General features: G+C 55.9%; 1 protein-coding gene across 6 annotated transcripts; it reads right to left on the bottom strand.

Annotated features, from left to right (window-relative positions):
• Positions 1-1,278: 1,278 nt before the first annotated feature.
• MAP7D1 (MAP7 domain containing 1) lies at positions 1,279-23,206 on the bottom strand. 6 transcript variants are annotated; one of them, XM_079936277.1, is made up of 18 exons: positions 22,876-23,206; positions 10,260-10,610; positions 10,010-10,078; positions 9,250-9,413; positions 8,502-8,616; positions 6,927-7,037; positions 5,612-5,734; positions 5,361-5,515; positions 5,124-5,266; positions 4,038-4,363; positions 3,571-3,748; positions 3,346-3,484; positions 3,134-3,238; positions 2,785-2,838; positions 2,544-2,589; positions 2,362-2,458; positions 2,051-2,244; positions 1,279-1,864 (listed from the first exon to the last, which is right to left on the bottom strand). In XM_079936277.1, the coding sequence occupies exons 1-18, from the start codon at positions 22,919-22,921 to the stop codon at positions 1,854-1,856; spliced, it is 2,427 nt and encodes an 808-aa protein (XP_079792403.1). In that variant the 5' UTR covers positions 22,922-23,206; the 3' UTR covers positions 1,279-1,853. The 6 variants fall into 6 exon arrangements, with proteins under 6 accessions (XP_079792403.1, XP_079792404.1, XP_079792401.1 ...); XM_079936278.1 differs by having other exon boundaries at positions 2,544-2,586; XM_079936275.1 differs by having other exon boundaries at positions 5,361-5,734.
• Positions 23,207-25,071: the final 1,865 nt, after the last annotated feature.

Below are 25,071 nucleotides of genomic sequence, written 5' to 3'. Positions count from 1 at the left end.
GGACACCCTCCTCTTGACCTCCTTGACCAGGTCAGATTCCTCATTATTCACCCTCCCAGCACCACATACTTCTCCTTCATGTACCTGTCATAGCTGTAATTGTCCATTTGGTTGTAGTAGTATTTTTAATATTTATTTATTTGGCTGCGCCGGGTCTCAGTTGCGGCACGTGGGGTCTCAGTTGCGGCATGAGGGGTCTCGTGGGATGCGGGATCCCACAAGAGCGGCATGTGGGATCTAGTTCCCTGACCAAAAATTGAACCCGGGCCCCCTGCATTGGGAGCGAGGAGTCAACCACTGGACCACCAGGGGAGTCCAGGTTGTAGTATTAAAGTAATGTCTGTTTCTTTCACTAGACTGTAAGCTCCGTGAGCATAAGGACCCTGTCAATTTTTGCTCATTTGAAAATCTCCAGCACCTCAGTCCTAGCACATAGTAGGTGTTCAGTGTTTCTTGAATAAATAAATTAATGTGGCCCACTTCTCTCCGCCTCTGTTTTCCCGAGCCTAACCCTCCATCATCTCCTGTCTGGACCTTGGCAATCACTTTTTAACTGGTCTCCCAGTTTACAAGCAAGTCCCTACTGGTTTCCCACCCAACAGCCAGAGAGGTCTAATAAAAATGCCAATCTGACCGTGTCACCCTTCCCACCCCCATTTAATAGCATTCATTCTCTTCCCATCGTCCTTGGAATAAAATCCAAACTCCTGACAGAGCCTAACACGGCCTTGCATGGTCTGCCTTACCTTGCGCCAAGCTCCACCTCAACGGACCTTTCTTTTTTTTAAAATTTTTAAATTAAAATATAGTTGATTTACAATGTTGTGTTAGCTTCTGGTGTACAGCAAACTGATATATCTCATATATATATGCTTCTCTGCTGAAGCACAGGGTGGGATCCAGGAGGAAGACAGCCACCTGAACAAAATCAGGATTCTGTCTGGAATGAGGAAGGGGCGATGGGAATGGATGTTGAGTGGACGACTCTGCCTCCGGCGCTCACCTGCTGGACTGTCAACTCCGTGAGAGCAGAGGCCACGTCTTTTCCTACTACTGCATCCCTGGCACAGAAGCCCACTGCCTGGTACAGGGTAGATGTAACCATTTGTGTTAAATGAATAAATGACAAAAAGGAAGGCCACAGGCAGGATGTCTAGGACTGATACCAGGTAGGGATGGATATCTGCAGGCCCCTGGCTCCTCAAGTTCTTCTTAGAACTCAGGAGGCCACATGGTCCCAGCCCCACTGCCAGCCCCAAGAAGAGACAGCACTGGCAGAATTATTCTCATTTTATTTCTGGAGAAATTTGATCAGATGCAATAACACTGATTCCAGGCGAGGGCAGGGGGCATGGGTACTCCTAAAGCAACCAGTATCCTGTGGCCCAAGGTGCCCCCCATCCCCAGACCTGGGTTCCCCCTCAGTCACAGTTAAATAGAGGGAGGAAGATCTCCCCAGGGAGTCTTGGGAGGGTCTGCCTCTTGCACCCACCCCTCCACGCAGAGGAGTCTGAGCACAAGCTATTTACAGTATTCACATCCACTGTACCCCACCAAACCAAGGCAAATACTACAGGTAGCGCTTCCCCGTGGGAGGAGGCCAGAGAGGCTGTGAGTGTATGTGTGTGTGTGTGTGTGGGGGGGGTGTCCGCGCGTGTGAGCACACGAATGCACTGAGGGGCTCCAGCCAAAGAGACATCAGTCTATAAGGTGCAGGTTAAAAATAACAGAGAGGACCCAACCCTCAGGGGCCCAGGCCACTTCCAGCTTTGTTCTGTCTCTTTCTCTTGCAGACATCCTGGTAGATGACGCAAAGGAGCCCTCATAGTTGTGCCTGGATCCAAGGCAACCCCTTAAAGGACTTCTGGGAAAAAAGCAGGAAAGGAAACAGTCAGGGGAAAGCAGGCTCCAAGCTCAGATGGCTGGGGGTCTTCAGGGCAGAGCTTGAGAGGGCCTCTGGCAGAGCTAGGAGAAGAGAGGGCACGGCTGAGGAGGCCAGGGAAGGCTGCTGGGAGGTATAGATATAGGTCCGGGAGACAGGGAAACCTACCTGTGACCTGCGGGGCCTGCACCACAGCTTTCTTGAGGAAGGCTTCTGCCTCTGCGAAGGGCAGGAGTGCCTCTGGAGTTCGGCCCAGACTCTTGTCCCCAGAGGATCCCTTAGGGGAGAAGCCATTCTCCTGGTGCGCTGGGAGAGGCTGCAGGCCATTCACCAGGGACCCCGGCGACTCCTTGTTTGGCAGGCTGTGGATGCAGAGGCCAACGCTTAGGCACCTCCCATCGTAGGACAGCCCAGGTACCCCACAGCGCCAGCTTGACCTTGCCTCCCTGCTCACGGCCCCTGGGGTTGGGAGCTGGTACCTCCACTGAGGCTCCTGGGGGGCCAGCTCCTCTTTCTGCACAGCCTCCTTCTGCAGCCCAGAAGACCGAGCCTCCATGGCTTTCACAGGGTCTATCCCTGGGAAGGAATGGCCACCAGTTAGGGGCTGGTGAAAGGATGAGGTCTGAGGATCGGGATGGAAACGAGGGGAACAGGCCTTTACCTGGGCTGGAATTGTTGGCCTTTGCCTCCTTTCTGTCCTGCTTCTGCTTTGAAGAGGAAGAGCAGTCAGGCTCAAGGTGATATCTGGCCCCATCCCACTGAGCTGCTGAATTCTTCTCTCCCCAGCCCAGACCCTGAGCAGCCTCCCAGACGGCCTCCCTCCTCCACCCTGGATGCCTTTCCCCAACCTCCCTTCCTCACTGGACCTCCACTCCCAACACCGCTCTTGGGGGCATCCTGACCTTGGTTTCAGCAGCTTCTGACTTCCGAGTCCTCTTCATGATTTCCTCCAGGCGCTGTTGGGAAGCCCCACACCAGTTAGGCCCAAGACCCGCCCTAACCCTCAATCTCCCACCAGCTAGTCCTGGTCCTGGAGTTTCAAGGCCCTTCCAGCTCGTATCAATTCTTTCCAGGCCAGAAAGCCGACCTCACCCCAACTCCTTCTTGTCCTACCCTCTACAAGTCCAAGGCAGGGCCCACTTCCCAGCCCCACCAGCCCCTCCAACGGAGTGGGGACTGAGCCCAGGAGCTGGCCCCGCCCACTGGGACCAAACCCCGCCCACAGAACTCCCGGCCCGCCGCTCTGTACACCTTTTTGCGCTCCTGCCGCTCCTGCTCTTCGCGCTGGAAGTGCTTTTCCCGCTCCAGACGCTGCCGCTCCGCTTCTTCTCGGGATCGAGCTTCGGCCTCCTCTTTCTGCCAGAGAACCCCGTGAGCTTTAGGCAGCCGGCCTCCAGCTGTCCCTCCCGGTCGGCCCCAGGCCCGCCACGAGGAGGCGCCCGCGCCCCGCCCCGCGGGGGCACCTGCTTCTGCAGCCGCTCCAGTTCCTCCTGCTCCGCCTGAGCCTTCTCCCGGGCCTCCTGCTCCTCCCGCCTCCTGGCCTCCGCCTCCCGCTCTGCCCGGGCCTCGGCCTCCCGAGCCAGCTGCTCCTCTCGCATTCGCCTGGGGGACAGAGGAGACGCAGGCTTATCCCCAGCTTCTTCCCCAGCCCCTGTAAAGGCCTCCTCAGTCCCCGAGGGCGTGCTCACTTGTCCCTTTCTGCCTGCAGCCTCCGCTCCTGTTCCTCGCGCTCCCGCTGCTCCCGGGCCTGGCGCCGCTTCTCAGCCAGGAGCCTAGTGGCCTCTTCTCGGTCCGTCGTGCCAGCCATCGGTTTGCCAGGGGTCACCAGGGGAGCAGGGGCTGGGGGTGAGGTCAAGACTGCTGTATCTGGAGCGGGATCCAGGACCAGGAATCAGCACACACCAGCACAGGCACCTCCATCACCCCTGCATGCCCCAGTGCCTCCTGGACCTCAGTGCGATCCCGGCGGCCCACCCGCCCAACTCCTGCCACCAACTCAGAACAGTGAGGTCCTCCTCTCTGGCAGGAGCCTCCTTTCGCCAATACCCAGTCCCCAGGCATCTCTGGCAGCCCACACCTCTGACCGCCTGCCCCTCACAGGCAAAGCTGGCTTCTCTGCCCTGCCCACCTTTTGGCCTCTTCTCTCCTTGCCCACCTGCAGGGATCTCTGTGGGCTGCTCCTCCTGGGGCTGGGCTGGGGTGGGTGAGGGCACAGGCGAGGGTGCGGGTGAGGCTGGGGCTGCAGGCTCCTTCTCGTCAAGGGCCTTGCCCTTGCTCTGGTTCTTGTCCTCAGGCCCCGCCACACTGAGGGTCTCCTTTGCCTCATCCTTCCTCCGAACCCGCCCCTTGGGTGATGCAGTGGTACCTCGGGGGGACGGTGGTTTTGGGGGCAGAGCATGACCTGGCCCTGGGCTGAGGCAGGGAGAGGCAGGCCTGTGCCAGGATGTGGAGGGAGAGGATGGCCGGGCCTTGGATTTGGGACTGGGAGAAAAAAAGAAGAGTTAGACCTTGAGGGCACAGAGTGTCCACGCACACATGTACACACTTTCAGCATGTCACTTCCTCAGGGAAGTGTCCGCCCCAGGCTTGGGTCAGCACCCCACCTTATGTGCTCTCACAGAAACATAAAATTTCCTTTTAGAGCATACATCCCAGTTTGTAATTACATATTCATTTGTGATTCTTTGATTATTGTCTGTTTCCCCAATAGCCAGTAAGACTAATAAGAGCAAGAACTAGGCCTAGCGACTTCCCTCGTGGCGCAGTGGTTAAGACTCTGCTCTCCCAATGCAGGGGGCCTGGGTTCAATCCCTGATCAGGGAACTAGGTCCCACATGCATGCCGCAACTAAGAGTTCACCTTTCGCAACTAAGGAGCCTGCCTGCTGCAACTAAGAAGCCCACGTGCTGCAACTAAGACCCAGGGCAACCATATAAATAAACATTAAAAAAAAAAAGAACTAGGTCTGGTTTGGGTCACGGAAACACCCTCAGCACCCAGAACAGTACCTGGCAAGGACCATTCATGCATCCAGCAGGTATTTGTTGAGTGCTTACCAGACGCCAGGCACTGTTCTAGGTGCTAGGGTACTTCGGTGATCAAAACACTCCCCCCACCCCCCAAAAAAATCCTCCCTCAAGGAGCTTTCCTTCCAGAGGTGGGTGCCTAACACATATTTACGAACGAATGGCTGCCTGGCTGGCTGGCATAGGCAGGCGGTGCGCCCCACTGCCCGGCCCACCTGAACTCCGCGTTGCCAGTGGAGAGGCGCGCGCGCGGAGAGGCCGGCAGCGACTGGCGCTTCTTGAGGCTGCGCTCCCGGGCCAGGGCACTCTTCTCCTTCTCGTTTTCCCGCTCCTTGTCCTTCTTCTCCTTTTTCTGCACCTGGGGAGGAGGGTTAAGGAGAGCGTAGAGAGGGGGAGCAGAGATCAGAGGCGCCCGCGCTGCCCTGGATGGGATCCCTGTCCCCGCCACTCACCAGCGAAGCCTCGGGCCGGAGGCGTGCCGGGGCAGGGCTGCCCCCGGCGCTGGCCTTGCGGCGCTCCCCGGCGGGGGCGCAGCGGTGCCCGCTTCGGGGGGCGCTGCACGGCGTCAGGGGGCTGGCGGAGGCCGAGCGAGGGCACACGGGCACGGCTGCGGAGGGATGAGTGCGGTCGGGGCGTGGCCTACTCACGAGGCTGGCCCCTGTCCCGCCTCTCGAGGGGGCTCTCCCAGGACCGTGGCCCCTACCCTGGTCCCGGCCGTTTCGGGGCAGGGTGACTGCACTGCGACTCCGTGCCAGGAAGGAGAGGGTGGGCGTCATCAGACGGTCCACAATGCTGCTCTCCCATGGGCTCAGCTGCAGGCTGCGATCTAGGGGGAGATGCCGGGAGAGGCGGGTTACCGCAGGGCCAGAGCAGGCAGAGGCATCCGGAGACCGCCAGGTACCACCCCCATGCCGAGCTCAAGGAGTCTCCTCCCCCAGGAGGCCTCTCCCCCCAGTCATGGGGGGTTACACAGGTCCGTCCTGGGGTCTGACCTCCACTGCAGACCCAAGCAACAAGACACTTCCCATGGCAATGTCCTGCAGGGCTAGAGGGTCCCCTCCTACCACTCTCCCCAGGTGAAAGGGTTCTGCACTGTGAGTTTAGAGAGGAGCCACCCAAGGTTGGTGGCAGACCCAGCTGCCCACTTCCATGTCCCACTTCCTTCTCTCAGAGGGCTGGCCTGGCGAGGCATGCCCCCATGGATCTGGGACAGTGGGGTTCCTCGTGCTCCTCTGACTGAGGAGAGGCCCCGCTTTCGTGCGTCCCATGCCAGGGAGAGGCTGCTAAGGGGCCTGGCTGCCCTGGGCCACCCTGCTCTGTCCCCTCAGCTGCTGGGTTATTTTTAAGCTTCAGTCAGGTGGGGTTGGTAACAGCAGCTGATTTGGTTGCTAGGCAACAGAGCAACAAAATAAAAGCTGGAGAAACTTATAAATAACTCCTACCATGGCCCCTTCACATGTGAGCACCAGGGCATGGTGCGAACACAGGGGCTGTGCTCCCCTCCTTGGCCAAGGCTCTGGAGCCAGCCAAGGCCACGGCTGGGGCTCTGAAAGCAGAGAAGGCAGGGTTGCATGGGCCCTCCAGGGTGGAGTCAGAACAAGAGGGCTCCTCCACACACGGCACCCAGGCTCGTCGGGTACTCGGGGGCAAGGCCACCTGCCTAAGGCTGGCCTAGGCCAGCTGGCTGTGGTTGGAGACGAGGCTGCCTGCCCATTCCCACCCTCCACCGCCAGTCCCACCCCCAACCCACCTGCTCTTGAGGCCCCAGCCAGGCTCTCTGCCTGCTGGGTCACTGCCCTTTGTCTCTGTTCTCCCCTGTGGGGCACACCTCTGTTCTCAGGGCCCAGACCCAAATGCCGGCTCCCCCGAGGGGTGCAGAGCCCCAAGTGGGGTCGAGCAGGGATGGAGACCTGGGGTATGTGAGGGCTCCTGGGACCTGGGGTTCTTGCTGAGCTCTGGAGGAGGCTTGGTGGGGACTACAGGAGCTCTGGAGGGAGGAGGGCTGGGCCTTCTCTTACTTCTACTGGGGGAGTTCCAGAGCGTGGCAGAGGACTTTGAGAGCCGCTTGTTGATTATAGAGTCCACGTGTTTGGGCAGGTTTACTGCCGACACGGAGCACCTGCTCCCACCTGGAGGGGAAAACACATGGCATTAGGGCCGGGCCGGACGGGAGCCAGGGGGGGCACTGAGGCCTTCCATGCAGGATGCTCCGCGGGCAGGAGGGGACAGGGAGGAGTGGGCAGGCTAGGAAGGGGAGGAGGAGGCAGACTCGGCTCTGAGAGGATGGGGCGGGGTGGGGGGGGCGAGGGGGTGGTTAGGTGACCAGAGACAGCCTGGATTGGGGGAGCCGACGGAAAAGGAACAGAGGAAGGAGATGGAGTAAAACTAGAGAAACTACAGCCTTCCTGGCCAGGAAGTCACTCCCTACGGCTGGGTGCTGCAACCCCTCCCCCATAACCACCCAGCGTCGGCACTTGCTGGCACTGCCCAGCCAAGGCTCTATGGCTACAACACCCACGGTACTGGGACAAATGCAGAGACGTTCCTAAACAGAAGAACCCACGGTCAAAGTCACTCACACAAATCCACATAGTCATAGGGACACACAAAGACAAAGACGTGCAGGCCCGGGCATATAGAGTGATAGGTACTTCCACATGCATGCGTGTGTGCAGACATGCACAGATACAGAAACAAAAACACCAACGGAAAGAGGGTCAGACCCAGATGCACACAGGCACAGATACATCGAAGCAACTTAATCATATTTGTAACAGCTAGCATTTGTTGGATGCTTACCGTGTACCAGGCACTGTGCTGGGCACCACACACATGTTACCACACTTGATCCTCCCCAACATCTACCTACAACCTCGGAGGCAAGTAGTACTGTTATCCCCATTTTACAAATGAAGAAAGTGAGACAGCAAGAAGTCAGAGGTCACACCACACGTGCCAGAGCTGGGATCCTGACCCAATTCCATCTGACTTGGGAACCCACACTGAGGTACACAAGGCCACAAACACACCAAGGCAAACACATATTAAGACACACAACGCACAGATCCATGAGCACATACACCAAAAGATGCACAGTGAGAAATACTGAGTCTTGCCATTACATAAAGACATCCAAACACAGCGGTACATACATGCCAGCAAAAAGACCAAAATCCGCGATGGCCCTACGTGAAGAAAACTCAGAGACAAAAATCTACCTTCCAAGACAGATACATAAGGGGGTGACGGTTTTCTTTAAACATCCAGTGTCTGCAGGGTATTAAAGTGCTCTTCTGTGTACCAGCAACTAATAGCAATTGACAGGAGCAAAGAAGGCTAATCTAAAATGACAGAGGTTTGAGGAGCGAACCAAATGAAGTGACTCGACCTCTGACTTGCTAGTGGAAGTCCTTGTAAAGGACTTGGGTTTACAGACTTGGGTTTACAGATCATTCCAGAAGGCACAAGTCACACGAAACAAGGCATACCTGCTGCAGGGAGCTGCCAGCTCCTTGCACTGAAGCTGCTCCCTTCCCCCACCTCTCAGGCCCCAACCTCCCCCGCCCACCCTGCGGCCCCTCCCGCGCACTCACTGGGCTTCCGTCCTGGGGAGCTGTGGTGCAGGGCCCCTGCCCAGGACCAGCGCTGCTGCCGGATTTCAGCCCACGTCTTCTTCACTGACCGCTGGATGGCTGCTTCATATCGCTCCTGGTGAGGAGGGGGCAGAGGGGAAGGGTCTGGGCTCAGAATCATTCCTCCTACCTGGGAGAAAGGCCGTCTCTCTCCTGGGACAATGCCTCCCCCTATGATTGAAGACAGTTTGCAACAGATCCCTTTCAACTTGTTCTTGGGGAGCTTTTCACTGTTCTTGACTCATTCATTATCTGAGTGTATGAGCTGTTTCTCTGAGGATGGAGCGGGACTCTCCGTGCCTGGGACTCCCAGGTGGGCCACTGGCACGGGGGTCCTGACCCCTGGAGCTGTGTTTGCTTTTAGCCTGAGGACCCGGGGCAGGGCCAGGCTGCCTTTTTCTTCATATCTTCATGGTGCTCAAGCCAGGGTTCTCCTAACTAGGAGCTCACTCAGCGCACTCAGACAGACACATCTCTGCACACCTATACACACACACATACGTGTACTGATAGCACAGGGTTACAAGTGCTCACCCTGGCGTGTACAGAACCAAACACATCTGCACAGATGCCCAGATGTAGTACCCACGGCACACAACTGCAGACACATGAACACAGATGTGCATACACACTAAGCCAGGGTGCAGATGTGCGCACACACATGCACACAGATCCACGTACACCTGGTCAGAATTCAGCATAAACGCACCTTGTTCTTCTCCAGTTTCTGCCGCTGCCGCTCCTCCAGGGCTGCTCGGCGCTGCTCGGCTTTGAGCCGCTGCTCCTCCAGCCGCCGCCGGCGCTCCTGGAGCTGCTTCTCCCGCAGCACCTTGGCCTTCTCCTCCTTCTCCAGCCACACCGCCTTCTTGGCCGCTGTGGAGAAAGGAGCCCCGGGGGGCGTGAGCAGTCCTGCAGCGCCGGCCCAGCAAGTGTCTCCTCCAAGTGGCCTTGCCTGTTCCTCTGACCCTGGGGGGGTCTTCCCCCTGCCTGCTTGGTGGGGAGGTGCCTCTGCTCTCAGACTCCCCCCCTCAAATTGAAGGGCATCCTGAAGATGGGTTGAGACCTCAGAATGAGGGCTTCCCCAACAGGAGGCCTGTTTCTCCCCCATTGGCCTCATGGTCTCTGGGCACCGAGGGAGAAACAAGCTCTTTCGTGCCAGATCCCCGTCTGACTTTGGGGTCTGCTGTATCGATACTCATGTATTGTGATTAGGAGCATGAGATTTGGGGTGAGATGAGGCTTCTGGGTCTGAATCTCAGCTACGCCACTAGCTGTGTGGCTCAGGCAAAGGATTTCATCTTTCTGAGCCTCTGTTTCCCCATCCTCAGAATGGGTAGAGGGTTAAGTGGGATAAGCGTACCGCTCTTAGCACAGTACACATAATAAATGCCCCAGAAGTGTTAGTGTTACCAATAGGATGTCGATGGTGGTGACGCTGAAGAAGATGCCACTGCTTCCCACACACTTACCCAGGTACTTGGCCCGCTCTTCCCGCCGCTCCTTCGCCAGCTTGTGTCTCTCTCCTGCCTTCTTTGCATCTTAATAGAGGGAACAAGAAGAGGCTTAGGTCAAGAGCCTCCCCCAAGACCGCAGTCAGCCTCAGGGCCCTCCCCGAAGGCCTCATCCCCTGCCTTTTCTTATCTCCTCCAGGTAGAGACTCCTCTGGCTGGCATCATCCAGGGCTGGGACTGGGCCCAGGACTAGGGACATCACACATACCTTGCTTCGCAGGAGGGCTGTCGGCAGCTGACCCTGCTGTTGGGGATGGCTGGCTGCTCCTTCGAGGAGGCCTGGCATCCCGTGGGCCTGTGGCTGGTGGGGTGGGTCCCCTGATCTTCACTTCTGAGAAAGGGGACTCTTCCTGCTTCGGGGCTGGCCTAGGCCCTACCAGCTCGGGGGGGCTTTCTGGTTCCAGTGGGAGCTGCTTAGGGCCAGTGGTGTTCTTCATGGCGGGAGGGGTGTCCGGGGGAGTGTCGGGCACCAGGGCTGACATCGGTGGTGGTGGCGGCGGCGGGGAGGGGTCACCTTCTGGAGAAGGTCTTGGCTCTGGAGGGGTCCTGGCTGCCACATCTGGAAGAACAACACAAGAGAGGAGAGAAAGTCAGATAGAACATCTGTGCCATCAGTTCAACATGCAGCTCTCTCCCTTGTCCAGCTGATATTCATTCATTCATACATGTTTATCGAGTTCCTTCCATGTGCCAGGCCCTCTTCCAGATACTAATGATATAACGGTGAGAAAATGGCCACAGTCCCTGCCTCTGTGGAGCCCACACTCTAGCAGGGCAGACAGATAGATAGCTAGGCGATTACAGTATAGAATAAGTACTATGTCTGGGGTAGCAAAGCAGAGATGGTTGTTAACCTATATTGGAGGGGCTTCCTGCAGAAATTATAGCCAAGCTGAGGTCCAGGATGAGCTGGAGTTGGCAAACCAAGGAAGAGAGGGTTCTGGCTAAGAGAAGAGCATTTGCAAAGGGGCAGAAGGGAGCAGGGTGTATCGGAAAAGCTGAGAAGTTTGTAGTAGTTGTTAGTGCACCAAATGGTAATGATTGGTTTCCATGTCTGCCTCCCTCGCCTTTCTGCTTTACCTTGGGGTCACAGTGCCCATCCCAAGGCCTGGTGCTCAGGGGCTGCCAGCGCTGGGCACAGTGGGATGCCCGTGTGGAATCCCCAAAAGGGTAGGCAGCCAGCGACATCCCCTTTGTCATCTTTTTTTCTTTCCCAACCACCCTCAGATTTCTTCTTTTAAGACACTGATATTTCAGGGTCCCTGTAAAAGACACCAAAGTGCCAAGTAAGGAAAACACATGACTTGGTGTATACGTGTTCATGCACACATGCGAGCACAAGTACACTATAGCGCAACAGAAGGACTGGCTTGGGAGTCAGCCTGATGAGGGCCTGATTCCGACTTCACCACCCCAAGACAGGAAGAGAGGGCCTGATAACCTTGGGGAAGCCACTCAACCGCTCTAAGCCTCAGTTTTCATACCTGTAAAATGGGGACTGTAAGCCCAAGCTGATAGGCGTGCCAGTGAAGTGCCTGGAACAGTTCATGTACCAGCAAACAACACTTCCCTCTCTTTTCCTGTGGGTCTCATGAAGCTGCCAAAGGAAGCCTCTGCGTGTTGAGCCCTGGTACCATCTACTGCTGCCCTCTGGGCACTGAGGGGATTGGTGGGGACACAGCCACTGCCTGGGCGTAGGGATCAGGGCCAGGGTCCATGGAAAGGTCAATCTAAGGAAGCATTTTCCGCTCTCGCCAGGTGCCTCCACCATGCAGGGTCCTCTGCTCTAGGGACGGTGGCCCTCTCAGGAGGTGACAAACTCTCCACCCCTGTGGGTGACAATGTGGATGCAGGGAGAGGACACTCCCCAGGAGTCAGCTTTGGAACTCTGGGGACCCTTTTCAGGGAGACGGGTGTCCAGTGGGCTCTGAGGAAGACAGGCTGTTAGTGGCCTCCCCGCTAACTGTGTGACCTTGGGCTAGTTACAGACCCTCTCTGTGCCACAGCTCCTCCTCTGTAAAATGCAGACAGTAGGACTGTGATGAGTGTTAGTGACAACAATGACCACTAACGTGTGTATATTTCTCGAAGGCTTCCTATGTTGAGAGCATTTTACACGTATTAGTTTTAATCCTTATGACAGTACTTCTGAGGAAGGCACTATAAATATCTCTTTCACACAGAGGAGGAAAGTAAAGCAAAAAGAGGTTAAGTAAAGTAGTTTGAGGTCGCTCAGCTGGGAAGTGAAGGAGCCTGGACTTGAACCCAGTGTTTGTCACCACAGCCCACGCTCTTAGCCCCACACCCTCCTGCCTGTGTCAGGCAGTACGGGGTAACACATGTTACACAATGAAATGATCTGAGGCTCACACTATTTGCCCCTCATTCCTTCCCTTCCAGCTTCCTGGTCTCCAGGCAAGAGCCCCAGCTAAGGCCCTTTTCCCCCAACGGTCCCTCCAACTCTGCCAGCCCCTAGGCTCATGACAGCTCTCACCAGACCAGCTCCAAAAGGCTGCCTGGTCACTGCTAGTCGACTTCCCAGCCACCCGCAAACTCCTTTCCAATTCCAGTGGGCAAAAAAACTAGTGGCAACCATTTAGTGAGTGCTTACTACATACCGAGAGCTGAGCTGGGCCCTTTGTATCCCCATCCTGCATCTTCATATGAGCTCTGAGAATCTTATCCCCATTTGACAGATGAGACGATCAAAACTTACCCCACTAAGTGATTTGTCCAGGGTCATAGAACTAGTATATGGCAGGGGCAGGACTGAACCCAGGGCTGTCTGGGGCCAGAGGGCCTAGGTATGTAAGTATCAGTACAAAGCTTGAAGGCTGAGGTTGAGTCCTGCTTACTGCCATCCTCCCAGCACCTGTGCCTGCTACCTGTGTTGCAATGAAAGCTGGTAGGCGGCTGCTTGTCTACACTTAGGCAAATCACACCCACCAAGCAAGACAGTGAATTTCCAACTAGCTTCTGACTAGCCCTGTGAAGGGAGTCTCGGAAGAAGTAGAGGGATGAGGCCTGGAAGGGCCTGCACCTGGGCATCAGATGCAGCGAGGTGGAAAGGTCTTAGGCTTCAGAGTCAGACAGGCCTGAGTAGGGAATTCCAGCTCTGCTGTGGGACCTTGGACAGGCCCTGAACCTGTCTGAGCCCCAGTTTCCTCAGGCTGGGGCCTATGGTGTTGGGACCTATGGTGAGTAGGTACACCACCTCTGGCACCTGACAGGGGCTCAGTAAGCAGCCTTGCTGGAAGAATTGGTCTGCTTCTTCCCATCTCTGCCACAAGCGCCCACGTGGGTCAGGCCTTCACGCCCACTGCTCCATGACACTGCTCTTCTCAAGGTCACCAGTGACCTCCGCATTGCTAAGTCAGCAGCCACTTCCTGGCCCTCGTCCTGCTGACCTATCAGCCGCATTTGACACGGTTGATCCCTTGGTGCTTTTTGAACACTTTTCTTCAACTGGCTCTGAAGACGACAAGCTCTCCCGATTTCCTTCAACTTGCTGGCTGTGAGTTCTCAGGCTTCTTTGCTGGTCCCTCCTTAACTTCCTAACCTCTTAGTACCGGAGTGCCCCAGGGCTCCGGTGAAGACCTCATCTCTTTTTGGTCTACACGTACTCTCTTGGTGATCTCATCCAGACTCACGGCTTTAAATACCATTGCTCTGCTGATGACAACCAAATTTTTACCTCCAGCCCAGACGTCTCCCTTGAGTGCCAGTTTAGCTCATGCAACTCCCTACTTGACACCCCTGGATGTCTTACTGACAATTTTTTTTTTAACATCTTTATTGGAGTGTAATTGCTTTACAATGGTGTGTTAGTTTCTGCTGTATAACAAAGTAAATCAGCTATACATATACGTATATCCCCATGTCTCCTCCCTCTTGCATCTCCCTCCCATCCTCCCTATCCCACCCCTCTAGGTGGACACAAAGCACCGAGCTGATCTCCCTGTGCTAAGCGGCTGCATCCCACTAGCTATCTGTTTTACATTTGGTAGCGTATATATGTCCATGCCACTCTCTTACTTCATCCCAGCTTACCCTTCCCCCTCCCCGTGTCCTCAAGTCCATTGTCTATGTCTGTGATGCCCCAAATTTAACATCCAAAACTGAGCTCCCAATCTTTCTCCCCCAAACCCTACTCCTCCTCCAGTTTTCCCCATCTCGGTCAATGGCAACCCAGCCCTTCCAGTTTCTCAGGCCAAAAATCTTGGAGTCATTTTAGAATCTTTTCTTGTCTCACAACTCACATCTAATGTCTCAGTAAATCCTTTTGGCTCCACATGCCAAGTATACTCTGAATCCAGTCACTTCTATCTCCACTTCTATCATCGTGGTCCAGCCACTGTCATCTCTCATAAAAGGCTCCCTGCTGCCATTCTTTGTTCCCCTTTGGTCTTCTCTCACCACAGCAGCAGAATGATTCTTTTCAAGTATAAGTCAGATCAGGAGTTCCCTGGTGGCCTAGTGGTTAGGACTGTGGGCTTTCACTACCGTGGCCCACGTTCAATCCCTGCTTGGGGAACTGACAAAATCCTCCAAAGACGCCCCACCTCAAGGGAGGAAAAAACAAAGGCATCACAATGGCCTCCAAGGCCCTTGGGGATCCTCACCCTCCAGCCCATTACCTCTTGGCCTCCTCTCCTCCTCCCCTTCTCCCCCTGCTCCGTCTCTTCTGGCCACTGTTCCTTATTTGTGACAGGCATGCTTCTGCCTCGGGGCTTTGCCCTCGCTGTTCCCTCTTCCACAATTCTCTGCCCCCAGATCCTGCATGTCTCACTCCCTCACCTCCTTCAGATCTTTACCCGTATGCGACTTCTCATTCGAGCCTTCCCTGATCCCCTCCTTAAAACTACAAACTGCAGTTGAAGTCTCCCTCCCCTTTCCAACTGTATTCTTTTTCCTTCCAACTCTATTTTCCCCAGTAAGCATCAGTAGCACTTTAACACTGTCTCCCACCCCCAGAAGGTAATCTCCACGAGGGCACACATATTTGTCTACTTTGTTTAGCTCTTCTATTTCTAAGGCCAACAGAGCCTGGCACACAGGTGCTCCACAGCTATTTGTTGAATGAATGTATCAATGAACTCCACCCTGGCAGATACCATCAGCACCTCTCTTCCCTGGACGACTGCAAACTCCCCCCACTGTCCTACCTGCACCCTTTCCCACTCTGCTCTTCACTGAGCAGCCAAAGTAATTGTTTCCAAACGCAAATCTGGCCATGGTACTCTTCCCCACTGGAAGCTTCACAGTGACTTCTCCTTGTTCTGAAGAGAAAGACAAAATTCTTGAACCCAGGCTGCAAGTCTGGCAGCCTGAAGCCCCTGTCTCCCTCCCTACACCTCTTGAGTCCCCACCTCTGCTCCCCCGCTCCCCGCTTACTCTCTACACTCCAGCCACACTGACCTTTTAATTCTGATAGCCTTGCACACTCCCTCTGCCACGGGGCCTTTGCACACGCTCTTTTCCCTCCGTCTTTTCTTATTTAACTCCCATTCACCCTTCAGATCTCCACTTAGGCATCATTTCCTCAGGGAAGCCTTCCCTGGCCTCTCCGAACAGGGTAAATTCCTTCATTATATATAGTCACGGCTTCATGTGCCTCTTGTTTGGAGCACTGTGACTGTTACGGTTTTATACTTCCTTGTTTGGTCCTTTTGTTATTGTCAGCCTCCCCCTAAGGGCTGGGCCGCATCTGCTCTGCTCGCCACTGCTTCAACAGCAGCTGCTGTGGTGCCCAGTATGTGGAGACCGTCACGAAATGCTGCCGAGTGAGAATAAAGCACTGTACCAGGAAGCCACCCTTGCCTAAAGCAGGTGCACAGAGAAGGAGATTTTTACTCTAATAATGAGCAAACCCATATTGCAATTTCTTGCAAAGGGATAAGCACTTGAAGGGAAGCAAAACAACTCCCCCTCAGTTGAGTTTGGGCAGCTTCTTGGACTAAGGTAGTCAGGGAGAAGTTAATAAAAGTAATAATGAGTGTTGACTCCAGCAGTTCAACAGGAAAAACTTCCCAAGAGGCAAATAGCACGTTTGGAATTCTTCTTCTGACCTGGAGGACTATTGACCCCGAATCCAAATATTTTCCTCAGAATTATGCCAACCCTGATGAAATATCATTGGGACAGTGTTATTCGGAACAAATTATGTTAGCCAAATTAATTCCTTGGTTAATTATCTCTATGGTGTGGTGTGGTTAAACCAATATCTGATTATTTCCATTTTCAATCATCAAATGTGATCCTTCAGCCACCTCCTTTTATTGTATTTTTGTGTGTGTCGAATTGTGAGGTTTTATTTTGCTGTGCTGATATCTACCAGAAGTATTTGTTAAGAACTGGATAAGTGACAGATAGTTTGTATTCATTTCTTGGCACAAAAAGCATTAGCAGGGCAAAGGTGCAGGAGCTGGTTGCAGGGTCAGTAAGTCTAGTCTTCTCAGAAAACCCAAGAAGGACTGCAGAAAGATCAGGGCCGAGTCTCTCGGAGGGCCTGTCACATGTCTCAGGGTGCTTACTCCCATCTCCACCCTCTGGGCGCTGGCAGGCCTTTCCTCTCATCCCTCCCCAACAACTGCTCCTGGGCCAAAACTCCTCTCACAATACCGATAACTCAGTCTGCCCTTTTTGTCTGCCTGCTGCCCCTGCGAGAGTTGGTGGCGAGAACCCTTTTTGCAGCCCAGAGCTTTATACAGGACCTACCCAGCACAGAGTAGGAATTCTGTGTCTGTTTAATGAATGGATGGATGGATGGATACACTGTGGATAACATAGTAAAACCCCAAGCTGCTCCGAAGTCTAGCCTCTCTAACCCTAAATGTCTTCACCATATCAGAGCCTTGTATGTGCCCTGCCAGCTCCTCAGCCCAGGAAGGGAAACACAGCTGAAGCCCTGCAGTACACCAGGCACCTTCCCTTATCTCATCTAGTTCTTATTACAGCCCCAAAGGGAAAGCGCTATAGGGGCCCCCGTTCCCCAGGTGCGAACACTTAGACAGGTTAAGTGAGCTGCTCACGTCAGTGTCGGAGGTAGGACAGGGCCCAAGGCTGTCTGATGACAAAACCCTTATGTCACACTGTTTCTGGTGGGTGTCACATCACCCCTCCCTAAGGCTCCTGCCTGTTCCCTGAAGAAGGAAGTGATTCAGTGGTTCCCCTGGGGAGGTTTCCCCCATGAAGATGAAGGGTGCAGGTGGGGCAGGCAGGCACTGAGCTCAGAGGGCAGGAATGCAGGGAAGGCAGGCTCCTGCCCAGGCTGGCCACCAGGAGCCAAGAAGTGGGGCACCTGAGCAGGTGTGAGGGCGAGTGGCCCTCCTCCAGGAGGCTGAGCAAGGGAGTGCCCAGGGGAGGGGCTGCACAGACAGCAGAGGTCAGCATCTAGCTGACCCCTACCCAGAGCCTTCCTGGCTCTCGTAGCAGCTCCTTAGGCGGCAGCATTGGATCAGACAAACGAAGGCAGGGAGGCCGACAGAGGGGCAAAGACACACACGCAGACAGAGGGTACACACTGCAAAGAGAGAGACCCAGACAATGTGGACAGAGTCTGCATAATGGCGAGAGACAAGACGTGTTTCTTTTCTCTCTCCTGCTACATACAGAAAACAGACCTACTGGGATTCAGAAATCTGCGCGCGCGCACACACACACACATGCGCACACGCGCGCGCACACACACACACACACACACACACACGCAGTCAGGCACCCCCCCGAGGCATAGACAGAAACCTCAGAGATTCATACAGCACTCGGGGACGTGATGTCCCAGTATATTTACACAGCCTCATCCAGGTCACTTCGGCCCTGCCCCTCTGGGCACTCCTTTACCTGGGCCCAGGGAAAGTCCAGGTAACTGCAGCAACAGCTAATGCTGTGTCAGGCACAGCTGGACACCTTAAAGCTTCAGTCCTTTTCATCTTCACCACAATCCTATGAGGTCGACATTATTACCCCATTTGACAAATGAAATAGATTCAGAGAGATTAAGAGACTTGCTGGTGAGTAGCAAAGCTGGGTTTGGGTCCCAAATCAGGGTGACAGTCTGTACCTTCACTCTGCTACCCAAAGGAGGCAGCCTCCTGGGTTTCCTCTCCTGGAGAGATCTGGGCTGGGAGGATGGGGTGGGCAGGAAGGACAAACCCTGGGAGATGCCTGATCATGGGGCTGGGACAGAGGGGAGCCTTAAGGGGCAGCATTACTCCCAGCCGGGACAGAGCTGAGCCAGCTCTGAAAGGGAGTGAACTAGGAGAGGGACAGCCTGCTCCAGTGGTCCTCCGAACCTGGGCCACAGGCCCTTCGCAGCAGGGCACTGGGGCCAAGCCGTGGGCCTCTGTGGGTGATAGAGCCGGGATCCCACCTGAGACTGCAGATCTGAAGAGCTCTCTGGCCGGGGTGGCGGCCATTGTTCCCAGCCTCCAATCAGGAGCACCCACTTCCTGTTATTTTAGGCGGCAGGAAATGACCCCATCCCACAGCTTGGGCCCTCCCTCAGCCCCAGCAGGGCTGCCCACGCTGGGGCCTAGAAGCTGAGGACAGAAGCCCAGACTCAGGCCAAGGCCTGAGGATGGTCTACTGGCTGAACTGTCACCACTGCCTGAGTCCAGGGCCTCCTTCTGGTCCCACTTGCTCAGATTCCAACCCAGCAGGAGGCACAGAGGACCCAGGGCTCTGCTGATTCTACCTCTGCCTGCCAGAGAAAAGCTCACAGGGTCCCTAAAACCAAGATGCCCATAGAAGACCAGTCATGCAAGGACAGGCCAGACTCTATCACCAGCTGGCTTGGCCATGCTAATTCACCATAGAGGTTTGGTGCACAGGCTTTAGAGTCGGATGGACCTGGGTTCAAACCTTGCTTCTGCCAGTAGCTAGCTGTGTGACTTTAAGCAAATTACTTCCCTCTCTGAGCCTCATCTATAAAATGAAGATATGGGACTTCCCTGGTGGTCCAGTGGGTAAGAATCCGTGCTTTCGCTGCAGGGGGTGCGGGTTCGATTCCCGGTCAGGGAACTAAGATCCCACATGCTGCGTGGCACAGCCAAAAACGAAAAAGAAAATTTGAATAAATAAATAAATAATAAAATGAGGCTAATACTAGTCCCTACCAGGATAGTTCTGAGAATCAAATGAGACAATGCACGGGACGTACTAAGTGCTACGTGTGGCACAGAGAAGGTCCTTAATAAAGACCTGTGGGAGATAAGTAGGATCACCAGGAGGGTCTATTCTTGGCCCATATCTCCTCGTATAACTGGGGAGGAGCACTGGATACCAGGTCGTCTACCCCCTACCATGCTCTCTGCTCCCCTCGGGGCAGAGCTGCAGCTGAGAGGTGATGATGGAGATGCTGAAGGCTGTGCCCTGGGGTGCCAGGCAGAGCTGCCACCTCCAACAAAGCTGCATTATCTGGGCTGGCTCGTTGGCTGCCTTACCGGCCCCAAGGCCCAGTGGGGACCCAAGGACATGGTCCCCAGCTGCTTGAGGCCAAAATCCCAACATTGATCAGACCTGAGACCTGCCCTGACCACCCTCAAGTGCCACCACCCCAGCCTGGGCCCTGCTTTCAGCTCCTTCCCTGCTCCCTCAGCCCTTCCCCACCACCAGCTGATGCCCATCCCTGAGGAGGAGGAGCTGGGCGAGTGAACTGGCCTGGTGCCCCTTCCTCCTTATTTGCATATGCATGACTGCACATTAGGGGCTCATTAGAGGCCTCATTATTGGGCCCACCAACCCAGGGAGGGACAGAAACTGTCAGTGGGAGCTGCCAGCCGGGCTGGCTGCTGTATGTAGAGAGGCAGTCCATCCTCTCATCCATTCGGGTCCACCTCAAATGCCTCCTCTGTGAAGTCTTCCACAAACAGATTCCACCAACCACTGTATCACTGTTACACCTGGACTTCCCAGCAGTGAACACATCGGTTTCCCCCACTGGGCCAGGAGCTCCCTGAGGGTAGTGACTCTGATTCACTTCTCTGCCATCTGTACAGCCAGCACCAAGCTGGCACATGGCGGGCAACAGTATGGCTGGGCTGGATGGCTGCACCCATCCCCTGGGTCTCTCTCCTACTCCCAACTGCCCCACTTCAAGTACGGGGCCCTCTGTTCCCCAGATACAGCCTGGCTCATGTCTGTCTAGAACGCACCTCCCCCTTGCTCTCTGGCCTACATTTACCTCCTGAAGTTCTAATTAATGACACCTCCACCTCAGGCCTCTGAAGGAATTAAAAATAATAACAACAAAAATAAATAGCGTTTATTGAGCATTGACTACGTATCAGGGCCTCTCCTAAGTGTTTTACGCGTTTCTCTAACTTAATGATCCCAATGTCTCTATGAGATAATGTCCAGCATTATTGTCACTTTATCAATGGGAAAATTTAAGACTTAAGCAAATTACCTAAGGTCACACAGTAGTAAGTCACGAAGGGGAGACTTAAACTGTTTGATTCCAGAGTCTACACTCTTAAGCAAACTGACTCCCAATTCCTGCCCTCACTTCCTCCATATTTCGTGCCTCCCTGCTGGCACCAGTTCCGATAAGCATAACGACAGCAATGGCAATAACACTGTATTGCAGGTGTCTGTGTGCCAGGTTCCTTTAGGTACATCACTTCTGACCCTCACATTAACCCCACAAGGTTGATAATACTACCTCCATTTTCCAGGGGCATAAACTGGCCAGAGGAGGTTAAGTCACTTGCTCCAGTCCAAACTTGACCCCTGCTGCACGCTGCCTCCTGTTAATGCTCAGTGTGCAAAGGGAACTCAAAGAGGGCAGGAATCACGTCATACGCACTCGGTGTCTCAGACCCATGCCTCAAACTCTCACAAGGGCACGTGTAGTGGACAATTCCTTTACTCCCTGGAAGCTCTTGACTCACAAGGGCCCTTGTCACCTTCAGCTTCTCTGTGTAGGGACCAGCCACCATCCTGACCCAGGTTCTCATGTAACTCCATCTAGGTCCCTATGTGTAGAAGTCTTCCCAATCCAGGACCCTGTATGCAGGACCCATTCAGGCGCCCCCCAGTACAGCCAAGCATCCCGCCCATGCCCTCACGTTCAGTCCAGACATCCCACTCCAGTGCCCTGCTTATAAACCAGCTACTCACTCCAGCCCTCATCTCTGGCCCAGTAATCACCGCCATTCAGGCCCCGATGTACACACCAGTGCCAGAGACCCTCAGCTGCAGAGGGCCAGTAAGCAGATGGAAGTGACCCAGCCTAGGCCTCCCTGGGTCCCCTCTCAAGCTCAGCAGAGCCAAGACGGACCAAAGTGCCATTGTTCCAGCACAGCCTACAAACCTCCCGAACCACACCAGTCTGACAGCCTCCCCTTTGCGTCCTCCAGCTCCCACACCCACAGGATCCCCTCCGAGCACCCATACTGGGGGAGGATCCCACCCACAGCCAAGCGGCTCCACCTTGTCCTGCGCTCTCCGCACCCACAGACACTGTTTCATCCTGGGCCCATGCCCCAGGGGGCAGGGAGGTGACAGGGATTAGGCTCTAGGACTCTATGGAGGTGTGGGGTTGGGGCCACCTCCCCCCTGAGTCAGTGGGAACAGGACTTAGGTCCTCAGAAATCAAGCTCTTCCCTCCCTTTCCAGGAAGAAAGAGAAGGAGAAATCCCTCCCTCCAACCCCAGGCCCAACCAGAAACCTGTCCCCACCCCCTCATCAGCTGCTCCCAGATCCGAAAGGGATTTGCAGAAGTCTTGGGCACTGGTGGTTGGTGGGGTGAGGGGAGGGGAGAGAGCTTTGATGGTCTGGGGCCTGGAGAGAAAGAGAAAGAGAAAGAGGGAGGGAGAGAGAGAGAGAGAGAGAGAGAGGGAGGGAGGGGCAGAGAGAGAGAGAGAGAGAGAGAGAGAGAGAGAGAGTGTGTGTGTGTGTGTGTGTGTGTGTGTGTGTGTGTGTGTGTAAGGGGGGTAGGTATCAGAAGCCTCAGCCTGAGGAATGATGTGGCAGGTCCCTGGAGTGCCGGCCTCAAGCCTTCACCTCATTCTCCAGGGAAAGACTCAGGACGGGAGAGGCTGGGAAGGAGGGCACCAGGGTAGACAGATTTACTTCTATCCCCTTCCTCCCCAAATCGGCCTGGGTGGGCTCCAGAGTAGGCCAGGCTGCAGGGGAATCGGCCCACTCCCCAGCTCCCGCCCTCGCCCCAAACAATGCCGCCTCCCCCTCCCCCTCGCCTTTATCCGGCGGGTTACTTGGCAGCCGCCGCTAGAGACCTCCCCTCCCCTCTACTCCCCTCCCGGCCAGCCCGCAGCAGCAACAGGCCCTTTGCGCGGCAGCTGGAGGGATGGGGTGGGGGCGAGGTCTGGGCCAGGGCCTGGGAGTGGGGGGGGCGCCAGGGCCTAGGCTTCGGTATGCAAGGCTTCAGGCCTGAGAATGTGGACCCCCGACACACACGTTCAGGTTGGGGTCACACGTGCCCACCGGGGATGGGGAGGGGACAGACGCCCCAGCTCAGGAGAAGAGGATCTTCAGGGCCTGGGGTGGAGCGGGAAGAAGGGTAAGGGCAGGGAAGCCGAGGTGGCACTGGGCTGGGGCGGAAGGGTCACCAACAACTCCACATTGGGTTCCTCGCGGATCCTGGCGCCCAGGACGTCCCAGCGCCCGGGATGGGGGAGGGGGCAGCTGTCAGAAGATGCGTCGGTGGCCCAGAGCCGCCGACGCCGCTGCAACCTTTATTTTTGAACTTCCAAGTGGTCAGAGGGCTCGGCAGGAGAGGGGTCCCCGCCGACCGGGCCGGCCTCATCCTCGGCCTGTCCGAGGCCCCACGATCCCCTTCTCTCATCTCGCCTCTGGCATACCTGGGGCTGCGCCGGCACCGGGCTCCGAACGTGAGCCGCTCTCCATGGCTGCGGCGTCACTGGGGAGTCTTCGGGATTTCAGCAGCGGCGACGGCGGCGGCGGCCAGCGGCCAGGATAGGGGTCCCGCGGTGCATCACGCCCGGCCCGGCCCGGCGGGCAACGATTCGAAGGGCGGGGGGGAGCTCCGGGGTAGGTCGAGGCTGGCTCGGCTGGTGGCCTGCGGGTTCGGAGTCGCCGGCCGCCCAGTGTCTGTCGGCTCCGGCCGCGATCCTGCTCCTCGCCCAGCGCCGGCCCAGTCCCCGCCGCGGCCCAACCCTATTGTACCGCCCGGGCTGGGCCTGGCCTCGCCGCTGGCGCGTACCAAGTTGGACGCAGGGAGGGCCACCCCCGCAGTGCCCGGGACCTAGCGGCCGCGAGCCCGCCCCACCCGCCCCGCCCCCGCCCTGGGGGCGCGGGGCCTCGAGCCTGGGGACGCGGCCGCCACGGAGAGGACGCCACGGCTCCCGGAGGACGCCCGTCGAGCTGTCTCCCCCTGCGGCGGCGCGTTGGTACGCGCCGCTGCGCGAGGCGACTATGTAGGGAGCGCTCTGGTGACTCACCCGCCGCTAGGACTGGGGGGAGCAGGGGGGAGCCGGGTTGGAAGCCCCCAATCCCACCCTGGAGCCTGGAAGCTCCGGCTCTGGGGCCTTGGCGGCAGCTTCAAGTCCTCATTCTCTCCCAAACCCACCTCAAACAAAATCCTCCCGGGGGACGTCGGGAGACCTGAAGGAGGGTCGCAAGGAGACCCCTAAAAGGGCTATGCTTTCTCTCCCCTGGTGATGTTTGGGGTGGCGAGAGGCCCGGCCCGGGAGCCTTGCTGCCGCCCTTCCTGCATCATCCTACGGTTGGTGTCTTCCCTGCTCCTCTGGGGTAATTACAGGCCTGCACCACCGCTTTACCCAAGTCTCTAATCTGCTGGGTCTCTCCCGGCTCCAAACTGGGTGGTCCTGACCCTGAACCTTCCCCAGCCCCTTCAGACGACCCCTTCCAGCTCCCCGGAAGGATTTTCTCCCCTGTGTCCTGTCGAAAGAGTGAGTGAGTCCCTTCTGATTCCCCTTCCCCAAGAAGTCCTGCTTCCCAGCACAGGGGAGTGGATCCCCGAATCCCCTTTTTAGTGCCAGCTGAGGTAGGGCCTCATGCCAAGTCGGGCCCAGCCTGGGCAGAGAGGCGGAAGCTTGCTGGGAAGGTGGATCGATGACGGCGCTTGCTGCAGGGACTGACTGAGGGGTGGAAGGAGCAGATGCAGCTGGGCCCTGCGCACCCAATCCCTGCCCTTTGTCCTGACCTCCAGAAGGTCAGTTGTCTAGTTCTCCATCGCCCAGAGATTAGGCCCAGCGATATGTTGTCCTCCTGCCCCCCTTTCCTGCCAGTATCTCCTTCCTTTGAGCAGCTCCAGAGAGCAGTCATTTCAAGGGGGAGGGTTGGGAACAAAAGGTTCTGGATCTCAGGCAACCTGGGAGCAGACTGTCCTGGGAGGAGTGAGTAGATGGGGGACTGAACCCTCTTCGAGGGCCAGGGATGGAATACTACCTTGCCCAGTCCAAAAACATTAGAAAAGGATGATGCTAGAAGGTCTGCAACTGGAGCTGGTAACCTTAAGCTACTGTCTTAACTTTTCTGAAACCCAGTTAAACTCATCTATAAAATCAGGAAAATAATAATACCATGGGGTATCATGGGGTCGCTGTAAAGGTAAAATAAGGCAACACAGATGAAGTGCTTAGCACAGAGCCTGGCATATAGGAAGTGCTTAACAAATATGATGATGATGATGGGCATTCAAAAGTAAACGCAGGACCTTCCCTGGTGGTGCAGTGGTTGAGAGTCTGCCTGCTAATGCAGGGGACACGGGTTCGAGCCCTGGTCTGGGAGGATCCCGCATGCCGCGGAGCAACTAGGCCCGTGAGCCACAACTACTGAGCCTGCGCGTCTGGAGCCTGTGCTCCGCAATGAAAGGCCGCGATAGTGAGAGGCCCGCGCACCACGATGAAGAGTGGCCCCCGCTTGCCACAACTAGAGAGAGCCCTCTCACAGAAACGAAGACCCAACACAGCAAAAATAAATAAATTAATAAACTCCTACCCCCCCCCAAAAAAAAGTAAAAGCAGATTAGGATGAGGATCAGATCCCCCATCTTTGTTGTCAGCCATCCCATC

The sequence above is a fragment of the Stenella coeruleoalba genome (genome assembly GCF_951394435.1).
Source record: "Stenella coeruleoalba genome assembly, chromosome: 1".
NCBI lineage: Eukaryota > Metazoa > Chordata > Mammalia > Artiodactyla > Delphinidae > Stenella > Stenella coeruleoalba.
Note: the sequence above shows the minus strand (reverse complement) of the source record. Positions and strands in the feature narration are given on the sequence as shown.

What these genes read in the sequence shown, in the direction of transcription:
- MAP7D1 (XM_079936275.1), bottom strand. Translation starts at nt 22,921, where the DNA reads ATGGAGAGCGGCTCACGTTCGGAGCCCGGTGCCGGCGCAGCCCCAG. An exon ending in AGAAACTGGAGAAGAACAAG is followed by an intron (nt 8,617 to 9,249) that starts GTGCGTTTATGC and finishes CCTCCTCACCAG; the next exon opens with GAGCGATATGAAGCAGCCAT. An exon ending in GCCCACAGAGATCCCTGCAG is followed by an intron (nt 3,749 to 4,037) that starts GTGGGCAAGGAG and finishes ATCCCGCTCCAG; the next exon opens with ATACAGCAGTCTTGACCTCA.